General features: G+C 37.7%; 1 protein-coding gene across 6 annotated transcripts; it reads right to left on the reverse strand.

Annotated features, from left to right (window-relative positions):
* Window positions 1-2,568: 2,568 nt before the first annotated feature.
* Window positions 2,569-4,487, reverse strand: LOC131357748 (uncharacterized). Of its 6 annotated transcripts, none has more exons than XM_058397015.1 (6): window positions 4,341-4,487; window positions 3,837-4,217; window positions 3,533-3,592; window positions 3,302-3,424; window positions 3,172-3,209; window positions 2,569-2,935 (listed from the first exon to the last, which is right to left on the reverse strand). In XM_058397015.1, the coding sequence occupies exons 1-6, from the start codon at window positions 4,381-4,383 to the stop codon at window positions 2,801-2,803; spliced, it is 780 nt and encodes a 259-aa protein (XP_058252998.1). In that variant the 5' UTR covers window positions 4,384-4,487; the 3' UTR covers window positions 2,569-2,800. The 6 variants fall into 6 exon arrangements, with proteins under 6 accessions (XP_058252998.1, XP_058252997.1, XP_058252996.1 ...); XM_058397014.1 differs by having other exon boundaries at window positions 3,302-3,427; XM_058397013.1 differs by having other exon boundaries at window positions 3,533-3,649.
* Window positions 4,488-16,694: the final 12,207 nt, after the last annotated feature.

A 16,694-nucleotide genomic window follows, 5' to 3' on the forward strand; every position in this document is an offset into this window, starting at 1 on the left:
CTCATGGGGCGGAGGACAGAAGGCCTGTAAGATGACCAGATGACCAGCCATCCTGGGAAACTTGGTGACATATTACACCCTTGGGTGCCTGATAGCCTTGGACATGCCAGAGGCAAATTCTAAGCAGGTGGGAGTGACTGGTAGAGACTGCAGATCTCCTACCCTTCTTAGGCCAAGGCTAAGATCAGAGCCTTCTTTAGGGTCAGAAACTTCTCAAAGTTCTCAAAGTCTCAAAAAATCTTGATGGGAGACAAGGTCTGTGAACCAAACCGGAGTGGGACAGCAAGGAGTCACTAAAAGAAGGTGGACTCAATTGTGGCGCAGTCTGGCTAGGACTTCTGGTAGCAGAGCAACTGGGGAAAGGTGTACAGGCATAGCCTCAGCCATTTCTGTACCAGAGCAACCAGGCCCACAGGGACTGGGTGAGAAAAGGAATACCATAGTGGACAGTGGGTCGACTCCATGGAGGACCTCCTGTGGAGGGACGCCACTCCCTGGGCCTGCCTTAACAGGAACTCTGTCCATTTATGTGCCCTGGTACGAAAATCACTCTCAGCAAAAGAAACCTGGTCTCTGTCCAGTTCAGAATCTGCTGTGCCAATCTGAATAGAGGGCACGAATGCCCTGAAGATTAATAAAAGAAACTAGTGTAGTGCTGTCTGTGTGCAACAACACATGGTAGCCAATGAGGTGAGGGAAAAAGTGTTTCAATGCTAGAAACATGGCCCTCATCTCCATAAGAAGGGTATAAAGCCCATGGCGCGTAACCCTTCTGGCACTGAGGGGATGCCTTTGGGGATGAAAGCCCACACCCCTAAATCAGAGCTGGATGTGAAGCAGACCCAAAGGGATAACGTTGGCTGCTGCCGGCATGAGGCCTCAGCCACAGAGAGGCTTTGGTCTAGCTGAATAGCTTTCACAGCTGACAGTATGGAAGCCTCTTGAGCAGGAGACAGATATGCCTGCATCATGGTGGAATCCCAAACTACCCCCAAGAAGGTGGTTCTTTGAGAAGAACAAAAGACACATTTCTCTGAGTTCAACTTGAGTCCTAGAAACCTTATATGACACAAGTTAGATGTAGCCCCCTGTCTTTCTTGGAGGAACGTGGTTTGGTGTTTGGCAACAAAAGAGGCAACAACACTCCCTGAAACAGAGGAGTATGGGTGGCAAACTGGATCCTGTACACTTTTTCTATGATATCTAGGACCCACTGAGAGACACCTGACAGTTTTCATGCTGCCAGGTTATCTGAAAGAGGTGTCAACTTCATGCTGAAAACGGGGGTGGGGGGGGGCACGGATGCACACACCTCTTAAAATTCTTGCTCACCATAATATCTCTTTTTTTTCTCTTAGTCTTTTAAATATCTTTGTTTTTCCCTAGTCTGGACAGACAGAAGAAACAATAGACACACAAACAGAGTGCTTCCTAAAGACAAAGAAGTTGGAGTAATGTGATGTAGATTCCCTTATATGGACTTTAAATTGGCGTGTGTGCACACAGGGCTTCAGACACAAATTCCTCAATGAAGCGTTCCCATAGCGTCAGTCATGTCACAGCGCTGAGTTCCCTCAAACAGGAACTAAAGCTTCTATCCATCCTAAGCACGGTCAATTTAATTGGTATCATATGTTTATAATAATATGGTGGTCAGATAAATGGAAAGAATTCTATAATTAATAAATAAATGATTGTTGAATGCAGTGTGAATTGGAAACCCCAGACTTCACAATCATTTTTATAGCTAAGTTCCTGGGATTATTCATCTGTGTTGTCTGTTGATTCACTACAGTGAAGTGTTCAGGGCACCAGATTTATGGAAAGAAACTAAACTTAGAAAAACTGTAGAAGAAAGAAACATCAACAACAACCAAAAATCTTGGTTAAAAGAGGATGGAAGGAAGTTTTCTCACAGACAACATCAGGTGCCCTTGTTGTATTTTTACTGCTGATTTAATATACACTGTTAAACTTAATCTCCACCATGGGTGTCACTAGGCAATTTTTAGGGGGGTTTTAGCATTTTACATTTCAGATGAAAACGGCGGCAGACTTTGGCTCCTCCCCGTCTTTCAGTGCATTCTTCAATCAGCAGACCGCGGCATCGCAGAGTGAGGATCAGAGGACAAATGTGTGTGTGTGTGTGTGTGTGTAAGACTCGTATTTGGTTTGTTCAGTACTCAAATGTTATACACATCTATGCAATACAGTGGAATTCTGCAATAGGTTTACCATCCTACCCTGTTAGTCAAACCTTTATTTTATTTTATTTTATTTTATTTTATTTTATTTTATTTTTTTTTTTTTTATTTTTTTTTTTTTTTACTATTATAGCCTCATTGGGGGCTGAGTCCCCCTTAAATGAAAATCCTAGAATCATCCCTGATCTCAAATTTTATATTAATAAACTGTGATTTTTAGATTCCTTTCACTAGTGATATAATTGTGAGCATAGAGGTGGGTGAATAAAACAAGCCCCATCCTCAGTTAATGTAGATTACAGCACCTTTTTGGAAAATACACCATGAAAAATTGGAAAATTTCTTTTATTAAAATTCAGAATTTTGTTTATTTGCATTCACTGTGTCTATGAAAAAAGACAAAGTCATACAAATGAGGCCACAAAATCAGTCATACAAATAATAAATAGAAATAAATAGTAGTTGGGGAAAACATACAAAAACACACTAAAACAAAATATCCTGAACAGAATATATTTATATTTTGTGTGTATAGTCATGATATCTTCATTCTTCTGGCAGTATAATGGCATAGTACCACTTGTGTTATGAAACATCTATGTACATCTGACAGTTTTCTTCACATCGGAGTACACACACTCATCTGATGAGCCAGGTTTTCTTCTTTCAACTTTGGCTTTCCTCTTGGAGAATTGCAAAGCTGCATAATTCAGTGATTCAGCTTCAAATTCCTAAAAAATAATAATAATAATAATAATAATAATAATAACAATAATAGGAAGAAGAATAAGATGATAAAGAAGAAGAAGTCCAGATCTCAGTAATAACTATAAATAAATAATTACAATATGAGTAACTACATTATACACACTAACTACACAGAAAAAGGAAAGCATAGTGAAATCTATAGAAAGATATCTACAGAGTACATAATAGTGTAAAAATCAGTTTTTTTGTGTACACACACCTGCCTTGTTCCTGGAGAATCTTCAAAAGAAGCGTTTTCTATGAACACAGAAGCACATCTATTAGTGTTTTTCATTTAAAAATAATAATAAAAGAAACTATAATTATTATCTCATGACAAAAGCACTTACTTTTATCACGTTTTCTTCTCCTCAGTATGTAATAAGTAAGACAGAAATTCAGAAGTGCGCACAAACCTAAAGCCGTTCCCAAACTGATCACTGTCCAATGTAGAGATCTGATATTTTCTGATTCTGCTATTTCACCACATTATATTTATGTCAGTACAAATGATTTTCTATGCAAATTATGCTTTATAAATTAAGGATAGTTAATTAATATTGAATTATGAGGTATCTTACCGGATTTGTGTTGTGTGTTCAAGTTAGTGTTGTTTCCATGCGGTGTTGGTTCACACACCACTGAATTATTCCATAAAGCAGTTTTAGATGTTTCTGATACAATAGTAACATGCTCACCTATAAACATTTATCATGATTTACTTACTAAAAGTTTGTATCTCAGTGATTGTGTTTGGAAAGAAAACACAGTTGGCATTTCACTACTTCACTACTATTTGTCTTCCAGGTTGAACATGTTAATGATAATAAGGAAAATATCACTATATTAAACCAGGAGCTTAAACATTTTAACTCAGAATCCTACCTTTAATTTTTAAATAAGTTCCATCTCCGAACACAATGTTGGGTCTTGTGAGTGCACAGTAGTACATGGCTTCATCAGACTGAATGATGTTTAAAATGGTCAAATTGCAGCAGTTTGAAGATCTTTCTATTTGGAAACGAGACTTTTGGAATCCATTGTGAAACGCTTCTCCACTACTTTTAAATACTCTTACTATAATCTGAGGTTTTTTTCTGTTTGGTTGCTTAAACCAGACCATCAATCCAACTTCTTTTTCTAAAATACAACACTGCAGAGTAGCCGAGTCTCCGATATTCACACTGAGCTCTTTATCAGGCTGATAAACTGATGGGTCAGTGGGGGATTGTGCAGTTACCCAGTGTCTATCAATCTGAACTGTATCTAAAAAAACAGAAACATTAATTAGGTAATGAATGTAATTCAGATGACTTTACTTTAGAAAGGACATCTGCATATAGAGTAATATATCAAACAAGATGGGAATAATTTGATAAAATTACTTACACATGGTGCTGAAGATCAAAATTAATATCCATAATACAGTCATTTTTCATTTCTCATGAATTGTAAAGTGTTTGTTTGTTATTTATCAACAGAATATGAATGTGTGTGAAGCATGGTTTGAATTCATATTCATACTGCAAGAACTCTGTACTGAACACGCCCAGAATATGATGTGATTGGTTGTAAATATATAAAAAAAGGCCTGATATTCAGATGGTCTTCTGATCTGCCTACATCTACACCACATATTTCCATATGTGTATTGCTTCTGAGATATCACAAGAAAGGTGATATGACAATGGAAAATGTGGGTCTTACACTGAGACGTGCCTACACTAACATGCCCCCCTCTGAATTCATCTTCTTTATACAAAATCTTCCTTATTTAATAACATTTGGCCCAGAGTACTGTTTTTACATTAATCTGTCTGATACATAGATAGTACAGTATTATTGAGTAATGTATTCCAGTTTCAGTTTCTGAAATAAACTAAACAGCATGTCTGTGCTAGAAGATCTAAGGGACCAGGCAGCAGTTTGTGGAATGATAAGAGCTTTTACTTTGTGAAGCAGTCAACACATGCAGGTGATGTGGGAGTCTCAGATGTAACCCTGCCTAATGCCCTTTTGGCTCTACAGCAACAAAACACAATCCCAGAGTCTGTAGTGTGGGTGTTTGGTGGCACCTTGTTTGCTAGAGACTGCCCAGATGATGGATCTCTGTGTGCCCATTCTCCATTCCCATTGCTTCAAGGGTTTCTATGGAACTTTATCCAAATGGAAACTGGAGACTGAGCAGCTCAGCTGATTATGTTTGGGATAGCAGAATGTCTGGTTTAGTCAATGACCAAAAAGCTCATTTTAAGGCCAGAGGTCAACCATGCGCCATCCACGGCCTGGTCTCAGACAGGAAGGGAACTGGGTCTCTACAAAGCTGTCTATCGTCCTAGAGACAGTGTCTGCAAAATATATAAAAATGTTATCCCAAGTCAGTCACATTTTGCTAATACCAAGTCTTTCAAAGCAGCTAGAAAGCTAGCACCCAACATATGTGTCCAGCACAGACATAGACAAAGACATTTCTGTATTTATCTGACATGTTCCTATTGGGACAGATGTGTTTGGTCCACCAACCTAAAGTCCCTCGTGGAAGAATTTGTTTCAAATTTCAGTCAGTGAAGTGAATGAATGACACTTGCTCTCGTAGGAGATCATAGATCGTACATCAGATTGAGAGGAAAACAAGAGATATTTAAAACATTAAAACAAACACCCCCCTAGTTTTATTGGTGAATCACTAAAAGCCCTTATCATGAATCACAGGCACCGTAAAACAAGAGCATGTAGAATCATCACACTTTCTATCCATAGTAAGTCTCTTCTGCCTATTAGCATCTGGTAAGAGGTACTGCAACATTTCAGCCACAACCAACAGACTCTCTAACAGCTTCTTTTTCCAGGAAGTAACAGTCGTAGAGATGAAGCTTTCCAGTCTCAAAAGCAGATATACCACTTAACCGTTTTTATATGATGTCCTTACAGATAGATAGATAGATAGATAGATAGATAGATAGATAGATAGATAGATAGATAGATAGATAGATAGATAGATAGATAGATAGATAGATAGATAGATAGATATGCAAATTGCATAGCAAATTAAATTAAATAATAATAAAATAATATATTTTGTAGAGACAAAAGTAAATATTATTGCACTGGTGATTTTTTTTTCATTTATATTAGTTTTATTATTATTTATATTAGTTTTATATATTATTATTATTGCACATCCATTTGTTGCTTTCCATTTACTATAAGTACCATACAGTATTTTGGTTTTTTTATTTATTTATTGTTTCAATTATTAGAAAATGAACAACTAAGAAATCTAGTAAATAAATAAATTATGGAAATCCTGGACTGTCTGCTAAATGATTATGGCTCCATTTCTGAAACAATTTATCTTTGTTGTTTGATGCTTCACTTTGGTTCAAGTAAAATGTGTCTGAATAAGTTTTACTCGACCGTCAATGGTGAAGAAACTTCTCCGCAATTAGGAAAACAACATACACCTACAATATGAAATAAAACAAAAAATAATGACACTCTTAAAAGAGTTTGGAAGCCGATGCTGCACAAGCTCGGTAATAAGATCAATACATCAGTAACCTTTGTTATATTTTTATTGTTGATTTAATAATCCTCACTGCATTCACTGGATTTACTTATACACCAAAATAAAAAACTCCAAAATAAGTTAAGTTTCTGCGTTCTTAGCAGTGCTTAGTGCCAGAAAGACGAGCTCAGAGATAAGAGAATAAAACAAGGTTTAATAATAATGTTGACCCACATCCTTTTTAAAAATACACTAGCAATGAAACAATGCTATTTTAAGTCACAAAAAACATGTTTTCAATGGGATTGCTTTTTACATTTATTGTGTCATTACCAATAGTTACTCATACACATGAGGACATCAAATCTGTAGAGAGCACAATACAGATGTGTTACAAAAAATCACAGAACAAAAAACAAAAAATCCAAAAAGTTTTTTACAGCTTCACTGTGACTGAAAGTTAATACTTCAACACTTGAATAAAATAATAGATTACAAAGCATAAACATGAGTATGTCCTTTAACCATAAATTCTTTCTACATCTACATTTTACTAACAGCACTTGATGGGTTAGAATTTACTGCCACCTAGGGGATGATAGTGGTGTTTATTTAAATCATAATTTGGTCTGAAATGCTTTGTGTATGTTTGTTTCAATTGCTTTTTGTATATATACATACATATATATATATATATATATGTATATATTTATTTATTGATTTATATATATATTTATATGTATGTATGTATGTATGTATGTATGTATGTATGTATGTATATAAACCATTCAGGAACTGCATACATCTATGCCCCCACTACATTACAAGGGACAGCGCTTTGCGGCAGGCCAGCCATCGGTCATTTCCACATGGTGGTCCTGAAAGGAATCCTAACACCCAATGGCTAGGGCTTCTAGGGACATCCCTTTTGGACGTCTCCACTGCTGCCTATCCCACCACCTCGGTGCTTCAAGGTTCAGCCATGCCCACCCATGCTCCTGCTGCTTATGTGTTGCCACCTCCTGGGTTAGCCACTGCCAGCTCACTGTTTCAGGGCACCAGGAGAGGTGAAATTAGTGAAAGATTAACCACCTGGCAGGTGTGTACATGTAAACATGTCATAGGTGTCATAATCCAGAGATGCAATGGCAGAAAGTTGACTGATGCGGCGGATGAACTCATTGGTGGCCGTGGTCAGGTCCTGAAGGCATTGCTTGTGCGACACAGAGGTCTGGGACAGGAAGTCTAGAAGGGCTTGCATGCTTCGGGGGTCTGCTGGGTCCATAACTGGCCAGATGAAAAGAATAAGCAGTGCACAGTAACAGTAAAATCACAAGAGAAGGGTAACACAGCATGCAGTATAAAATGATCATCAACTGTGTGCACAGTTGACAATTCAAAGTCTTTGGTCATAGGGTCAGAGTAACAAACAGTAATCCAGAAAACAAGGTGAGCAAAAGCAGTGTCGACACAGAGTAATATACTGGATAGGAAAAAATATTGGAGTTCATAAAGAGTAATCCACTAGGCAGGTGAAACACAATAGCAAAGTTCACACAGCATAATCCAAGAGGCAAAATCCACCCACAGTCCAGGCAAAACTCATACAACAGGCTGAACTCAACATAGGGGAACAGGAATAGGCAAGGTCAAAAGCAGAGAAATAATCAAACAAAATGGCAGGATGACTTACAGGGCACAAGGCCAACTGAAAAGACCATCAGGTGAAGACACATAGCTAGTGGTGTGTCGTGTCATATGCATGAACATTAACCAGGTTCAGGCCTCATGTTTCATTGACAACTACTGAAATAAATCTTGTGTGTTTATGTTTATGAAATTCATAAAAACTGTAACAGTGTTATAATCAACAGAATAAAATATGTTCATTATTTACCCACAAAAATATTTTTTTGATTATGATGTAATTAGTTGTACTAAAAGAAATGGTATAATACACAAGCACATGGTTTTCTGATCTGCCCACATCTACACCACATTTTTCCATATTTGTGTTTTGGTGTTGCACAGAGATATGTTGAAAAAGATGTTATGACAGAATGGAAAATTTGGTTTACTTGTACACTAACATCTCACTGTTGTTCATTTTAATTGCTCACTATGTTCACAAACAACTCAACTTGTAAGATATACAACTAATCTGTTTTGGGCTTGTTTTATATATTTATATATGCTTTCAATTTTATAAAGACTTGTGCAGCAAAATAAAGGAAAGTAGTGATTAAGATCAGGTCACTGAGCAGACAGTAATTTATTTAGCTGAGAAAATCTACTAGGAAATGTAGGTTATGTTAATAGTTTCTTGTTGACTTGTTGAAATCAACAATTCTAACATTCTCAAAGAAATTCTGTGTGTAAAAGTAAGCATTAGAGACTGGAGATGCTGTGAATGTACTTTACAGTGGGTCAAAATCGTTGTTGGCTGTCAGTTGTGGTCAGAATTCAAACTGTTGCTATTGTTAGTCTTCCTGTATAAGCGCAGCAAAGCGGCAACAGGTACTTCTGCAAAACACTGTAGCTGCAACAAACAGGATGTACTAATACTTATAAGTGCGGATGTGCACTCTATCACAGTAATAATGTTTGAAATTGAGGTGATGGTGCACTCTATCACGATGTTTACATGGCACCACAATCAGGAAAATATTTTTATATACAGTTATAGCTCAGTTACCTTAATAAATACTACTGCATTCACTGGATGTGTGTGCCACAGTCCCTGATATTTAGGACCAACCCACATTCTTTCTAAAAATGCTCCTCTTTCTGTTTCCAGTAGAAAACTGTTCTTCATCCCTTTAAACAATGCCACACAAGCAGTAGCAGAGGATCAGCACCCTGGACAGCAGCGCTGTCAAAGTGCAGCAGAGGTACAGCACCACGCCACTAAATTAGAGGGAGTGGCCAATCAGGGGCGCCACTAAACTCCTCACCCCCTGAGAGGAGCTTCCAGCAGCTTTCCAGAAGCTTTCCCCTTCCCAGAGTGGACGACCTGGTGGACCTGTCAACCCTGGACCTTAAGAAAGGATACTGGCAAGTGGCCCTTTCAGCAGATGCTGATGCTAAAATGGCCTTTAGCACTACCAATGGCTACTGACATCACTGGGTCCTTCCCTTCAGCCTACACGGGGCACCTACCACATCCCAGCACCTCATGGACATCGTCCTTCGGCCACACATATCCTTTGTGGCGGCCTACTTGAAAGATGTGGGAGTACCCCCTGCTGACTGCAAAGAAACAGGTGTGTGCTTTTTGTTGGTGGGCCATCGAGGAACCACATTACGACACTTCACCCCGGTCATCATGCTATGGATGGCAAAAGAAACCAATGCACGGGTAACTCAGTGGTTTCTTTCATTGCAGAACTTCTCGTTTCAGGTCCAGCACAGAGCCGGGAGCCAAAACGGCAACGCCGACAGACTCTCTTGGGCCCATGCCCTCTGGTGACCATACCTGCCAGGTGCAAGCTCAGAGTTAAGGGGAAGGGCCCTGTGACAGCAGTGCATGCTCCACCGCATGTTTCCAGTATAAAACCACTCTTCACCCCTTCAAAACAATACCACACAAACGGCAGCTGATCAGCACCCTGGACAGCGGCACTGACAAAGTGCAGTGGAGGTCCCGCACCACCAATGCCACTAAATTAGAGGTTAAGGCAGGGTAGCCAAAAGACCACTAAAAATGCGCTGACCAATCAGGAGTGCCCCTAAACTCCTCACCCTCAGAGAGAAGCTTCCAGCAGAGAAAAGCTAAGGTGGGTTGTCTTAGGATAGGGCTAATGCCTGGTGTCTCTTTGTCTCTCTACCCACAGATTCATAAGGATAAGCCACCTTTCTTGCTGGACCGACGCCAGTCTGCCTCAGCTCCTGGGCCGTTGCCGCCTCCAACACCTGCAACCAATCCCTCCAGCACTTCTCCCAGCCCTGCAGCTTCGGCCCTCTCCCCGCCACTAGATCAGGCCTGAGCAGGCTCCCTACTCCGCAGACCTCAAAGCCAGCTAAGCTAAAGACTCAAGTTGCCATTTTCTTGCTGCCTTTTTTTTCTTCCTGAGTCACCTTTGCTCCCTGTGCTGGCCATACCATACAGCTTGTTTTTTTCTTGGGTTTAATGTTAGTGAAATATAAAATAAGGACATTTGAAAGAAGATATATATCTTTGTCACCATTTTTCTCAGTATATATATATCTAAAGGTGCTATTGACATGATATTTTCACCAGATTGACAACCCATGCAATCCAGATATGCAAAGAAATCAAACCATAGCTGTTCATTAAAGTTATGTGCAATAATGTGAAACAATATGGGAAAAAATATTGAACACATGAAGCAAGGGAGGTGCAAAAAGGCATGGAAAGCCAAGACTCCAGCTGAAATCAATCAGAACGCAATCCTGCCCCTTGTCAGTGGAAATTAATATCAGCTGTTTCAGTCCCAACCGATGGCCTATAGAAAGTTGTCTCTTTACCAAGGTGTCACAAAAGAAACAACTCATGATGGGTAAAAGCAAAGAGCTTTCTCAAAACCATTGCACCCTTATTGTTGCAAAACATACTGGGAGCATTGGATAGAGAAGGATTTAAAAACTTCTGAATGTTCCAGTGAGCACTGTTGGGGCCATAATCTGGAAGTGTAAAGAACATCATTTCACTATAAACTGGCCACAACCTTGTGCTCCTCACACAATTTCTGACAGAGGAGTGAAAAGAATTATCAGAAGAGTTGTCCAAGAGCCAATGACCACTTGCGAAGAGCTTCAGAAACAGCTGGAATTAGCAGGTACAATTGTTTGAAAGAAAACAATATGTAATGCACTCATTTAAAATTCCATGTCAAATACACTGTGAGAAATATATATATACAGCTCTGGAAAAAAAATAAGAGACCGCTGCCCAATCTCCAGATGTGAACCCTATTGAAAACCTCTGGAATGTCATCAAGAGGAAGATTTATGGTCACAAACCATCAAGCAAAGTTGAGCTTTTTGCTTTTTTGCAAAAAGAGTGGTATAAAGTTCCCCAACAGCAATGTGAAAAACTGGTGGAGAGCATGGAGCCAAAATGCATGCAAATCGGGGTTATTCCATCAAATACTGATTTCTTAATGTTATTTAGCCAAAGCATTAACACTATTTGTTTACACATTATTTGCATTTTCTTTTATTTGAGTTATTAAAGCTCTGCAAATACTGCAGGATCTTGGGTTATTTTGATGTGTTGTCATTTCCTTTAAATATACACTCTAAACAACAATAGTTATATTTTGAATTTAGGAGAAATATTGTCAGCAGTTCACAAAAATGAAACAAAACTGTTCATCTCTCCAATATATGAACCTGGAAGACAAAAAAACACATAAGAAACTGATTATTTGAATGTTTTTTTCTTAGATAAGTAGTCATTCTAGTCTGATTATTCGACAAAACTCGGAAACTTGCTACATTTGACAAAATGTTAAAAACATTCAAAAATGTTAATTTTGGTTATTTATATGCTTATACATTTTAAAAAAAAAACTTAAAGGGCTCGGTTAAATAAACATTTTGGAACATGATATAAAAATTTTTTAACACACTATATTTCAGCCTTTATTGTTTAACTAATAATTTAGTTAATAAATTCCTCACAGATTTAGCTTTCCTTGTTTAACTGTTATTGTTCAGCATGGTGTTGGTGTCTGGTCATAATAGTAATTACTCTAATAAAATATGAGAATCTCCACATATTTACTTTACGAGGTCTTTGCCTGTAGCGATGTTGCAAAACCAAGAAAATGAGTACTGTGTCACTAGATGGAGCCAGTGCAGTGTGACAGGGCTCATAGTTTAACAGTCTGACATACAAAGGGATAAAAAGGTCACATGTTTACGTGTAAAAAGAGTACTGAGATGAAGAAGATGAAGCATGCACTTACAGAAACACAGCACACTGAGGTCCATGAAGGGTTACTCTGGGTTTGGTGTGTGGTTACAGGGTGGTGCTGTGGCTTTAAGTCGTGTCAAGACAAATCCACATTACTTCTCAAGGAAACTGATTTTAGTATTTGAGTAAGATGAATTTTCATGCCTTGAGGACTACAGCACAAGACAATACATGTGTTCTAAAGATATAAATAACTGTGAAAACCACGCAACAAGTTTAAGACAAGAGTACACACACACACACACACACACACACACATGCAGGTGACATGTTACAGGAGTAAAATACTTCAAAGAATTTAACCATTATTAACCATTTATTGTTGTTTAAAGATAAACATAAGAGGAGACAAGTGTTCCTAATAAATGGCAGCTGCAGATGTTTATTGAGATCAGGAAAACTGAAGAACGGCTCTGTGGAGACTCAGCAGTTAAAGAGAGAAAAGGTTCCGCGTTTAATCTGGTGGATTATAAGAAGCTCCACCTACAAACCTCTCCTCAGGATGTTCAGTGCAGGTTGTGATGAGCTTCTGCTGGACCTCAGACTGATATGTGGAGGATGTGAAAACGTTAAGTGTCTGTTTTTCACTTAGACGTGAACAGACATGTTGGACATCAGGAGTGTATTTTTATATTTTAGTATGTTAGATACTGTTGTTACTCCCTAATATTCTTTGATGTGTGTGTGTGTGTGTGTGTTTGTGTTTGTGTGTGTGTTTGTGTGTGTGTGTGTGTGTGTGTGGTGAGAATGAGAGTGAGAGTGAGAGAGAGAGAGAGAGAGAGAGAGAGAGAGAGTCATACAGAGAAACGTACATCACACACTCACTCCCACACATACACATGAGCAAAACTGTTCAGTTATTCACCCTTGTGGACACATACACACACACACACACACACAAACACACACACACACACACACACACACACACACACACACACACACACACACTTCTATACTGTACACATATAATCTTACCAGTTATATGAGGAAAGACCTGACCCTGACTCACATGTCATTAATCTTCAGTTAAACAAATGTAGATTTTGTGTAACTACATAATTATTAAGAAAAATGACAAAATTACAAAGTACATTTTTAATGGGTTTAATATTGTATTAAGAAATAGAGAAAAACCCTGAATATCAGTTAAAAAGAAATTGCATTTTTTTTTTCAGAATGTGATAAATATTCTGTAATAACAGACATATCCAGTTTTGCTTTGAGAATCTTCTTATCCTCAGAACAGTTTTTATTTACAAAGATTTTGTCTAATATTTATTTATTTATTTAGTAATGTTGTATTTTTTTATACAATTTTTTTTCTATATTTAGAATTTACAAATATATTTACTTTGCCTTGATTTTTGTTTTTATTTATTTAGTTAGGCTTTTTAGTTTGTAAAAAGTGAAAAACAGTGTACCAGTGTAAAAACCTACGACCACGCTCTACACCATAAGCAGCTTGTTAAGTGTCACTGCTGCTCGTCAGATGCAGAATTCACACACAGGTCTGAGCTGGAAAGTTAAAGCTGAGAGCGGTGTGGAACATTTCAGTGTGGTTTTAGCTCGCTGTACCTTCCTGTTTCCCCGAGCAGAGAGCTTTACACTGCAGAGCAAACCAAATCACAAGCACACACTCATAATGCATTCACACATTTGATTAGAGTGCAAGCTGAAAGAACTATAAATAAACATGTTGTTAAGTCACTTTATTTGTTTGTTATATATCGGTTATATATATTTCAGAATAAAATCTCAGTTAAACTGATTTTGTATTTCCAAACTTTCCACATTTTAAAAAATGTTTTTGTAGCTTAATGCATTTTATGAGTATGTAAAAATGTGAGAAAATAAAGCAAACTAGTAAACTATGACAATAATTATTCAGTACAAACTAAATTAAAAAAAAAAAAAACACGAGTGAGAAATTTTCACCCATTAAGTCTGATTTATAAATGTTTTTTTACACAGTCTTTTGAAGAGTGTTAATAACTTTAGAGTTAATTGTATGAATTCAATGAGCATGATGATAAATTACTAGATTTGTGTACTTAGTAACTAGCTCAGTGTTTAGAGTACGGATAATGATCAATAATTCATAAATAAAATATAATCGAAAGCACAAGAACTTCCCTGAAGTTGTTTATTTTCCTGTAACAGCATGAGTTTGGTTACTCTTAGACATCAGGAATTAATTTTAATTTATTTCTATATAATTTGAATATACTGAAAACTTTCCCTGATGTCAGAAATTATCATCAAGCTGAACTAAAGCTGAGTGTAAATAAATATAAATATATCTGACAGCTAACAAAATAAGCAAACACGCTATTGTGTGTTTAAAGCAGATTAATTTTGCATTGTGTCTGAAAAAGACAAAGAAAAAAATAAAGGTGTGGCCTGAGACAAACAAGAATAGTTACACATCCTGTGGAAAGTTTTTGAGAGGTGAGAAACTTCTGAGTATCTGGGGTGGTCAGAGTGGCCTGCAGAGATGAAACACTCAGATCTGCAGTGTGTGAAGGGGCAAAGAGACAAACAGAAATACAAAACCACCAAACACACCACACACACACACACATGCACACACACTCCTACACACAAACACACCACACACATGCACATTCACACACATCTCCCACACACAAACAAACACACACACATGCACACACATCTCCTACACACAAACAAACACACACACGCACAGACACACACATCTCCCACACACAAACACACCACACACATGCACATGCACACACATCTCCTACACACAAACAAACACACACACGCACATGCACACACATCTCCTACACACAAACAAACACACACATGCACAGACACACATCTACATAATGAAATATTGTAAGAAAAGTACAGCATATTATATTTAATATATAATTATGTTTATTTAAACTGTATTCATTTAGATTGATGAGCATGATTTCTTGCAGCATAAATATTAAGTAATTTATTATATTTCTGTGTATTAAACACTGTTTAATTCCACTTTTTTCATTTTCCTCTTGTCACTGAAACTCATTTCCAGAAAAGGTTTGAAAAGTTAATCATGTTCTATCTTATGACACACCATTTTAATATTTCTGTTTTAAGTCTTTGTGTTAAGGCATGGTGTTTCTGAGTTGGGGGCGGAGAGAAAGAGAGAGAGAGAGAGAGAGAGAGAGAGAGAGAGAATGTGATTGGTTAGTGTCACACTGTAGTGAAGGAGGAGTCACATTAAGGCCTGAATAAAACTCCACCTACATCCACACAGACCTCACAGATATTCTCATGATCATGAATCAGAAAAGGAGGCATTAGATATTCTTTCCTTTCAGAGAGAGAGAGAGAGAGAGAGAGAGAGAGAGAGAGAGAGAATAATCATTTCAACATTGACAAAAAACAGAAATCCTGGGGACTTGGAATTTCTATTTTTTGCCAATGTTAAAATGATTATACTTGATTTTTTTCAGTATCTTGAGTAACACACTTTTTAGCTTTAATCATGCTCTAACCCAGTTGTGCTTCACCATAAACTCCACAAGTAGCTTTATGTCTCATTAAAATTCAGTAAAGGCTCTTGTCCTGCCATCGCTGCCTCCTAGCTTCATCTTCATATATCAGATTCAAGTAATTATTAACATACTAGTTATCCTGAAACCATTACACTATTAGTGAAAGAAAGAGGTCAGTTAGGAAAAAGGGAGCTTTGTAGTTCAATGGCTTGTAGTTAAAGAGTTCTTCAAGTGATCTTCCTAAAACAGACACTGTTTGAAACACTTTCTGCTTGTGGACACCTGACCATGTGGTTTTTCCCCCAAACTGATGTCTCAAACTTGGAGGAACACAATTGTATAGAACATCCTTGTATACCGTAGTATTGACATTTTCTCTCACTAGAAATAAGAGACCCAAGCTTATTCTTATTGTATAATAATGCCATTGTGTAGGCCAAACTGTGGAAAAACTCAAACAGCCTCCTCAGGGCCATAACCTCAACATCTTGGAGATGATTTGGAGGGTTTACTGTGCACCAGGTTTTCTCAGAAGACCACACTACCTGACCTCACTAATACTCCTGTGGAAATACCAACAGTGATGTTCCAAAAACCACAGAAAGCCTTCCTAGAAACGGGGAGAATAACTGCAATGTTCAAGAAATGCATATGGGTGTAATGGTCAAGTGCAACATGCTTTTGTATACACAGTGTACTACTTTCTATGTGGTAGCTCATCACCTCCTTACCTTCCTTTAGTTTTTTTTTTTTTCTTGTTGATGTTTCATTTCCTATTT

Source organism: Hemibagrus wyckioides, linkage group LG08, assembly GCF_019097595.1.
Source record: "Hemibagrus wyckioides isolate EC202008001 linkage group LG08, SWU_Hwy_1.0, whole genome shotgun sequence".
In the NCBI taxonomy this organism is placed as follows: Eukaryota; Metazoa; Chordata; class Actinopteri; order Siluriformes; family Bagridae; genus Hemibagrus; species Hemibagrus wyckioides.

Coding starts and splice junctions, on each gene's coding strand:
- LOC131357748 (XM_058397012.1), bottom strand. CDS start 4,383: ATGACTGTATTATGGATATTAATTTTGATCTTCAGCACCATGT. Junction 3,650..3,836: donor AACTTATTTAAAAATTAAAG/GTAGGATTCTGA, acceptor AAATGTTTATAG/GTGAGCATGTTACTATTGTA. Junction 3,428..3,532: donor GAACACACAACACAAATCCG/GTAAGATACCTC, acceptor GTGGTGAAATAG/CAGAATCAGAAAATATCAGA.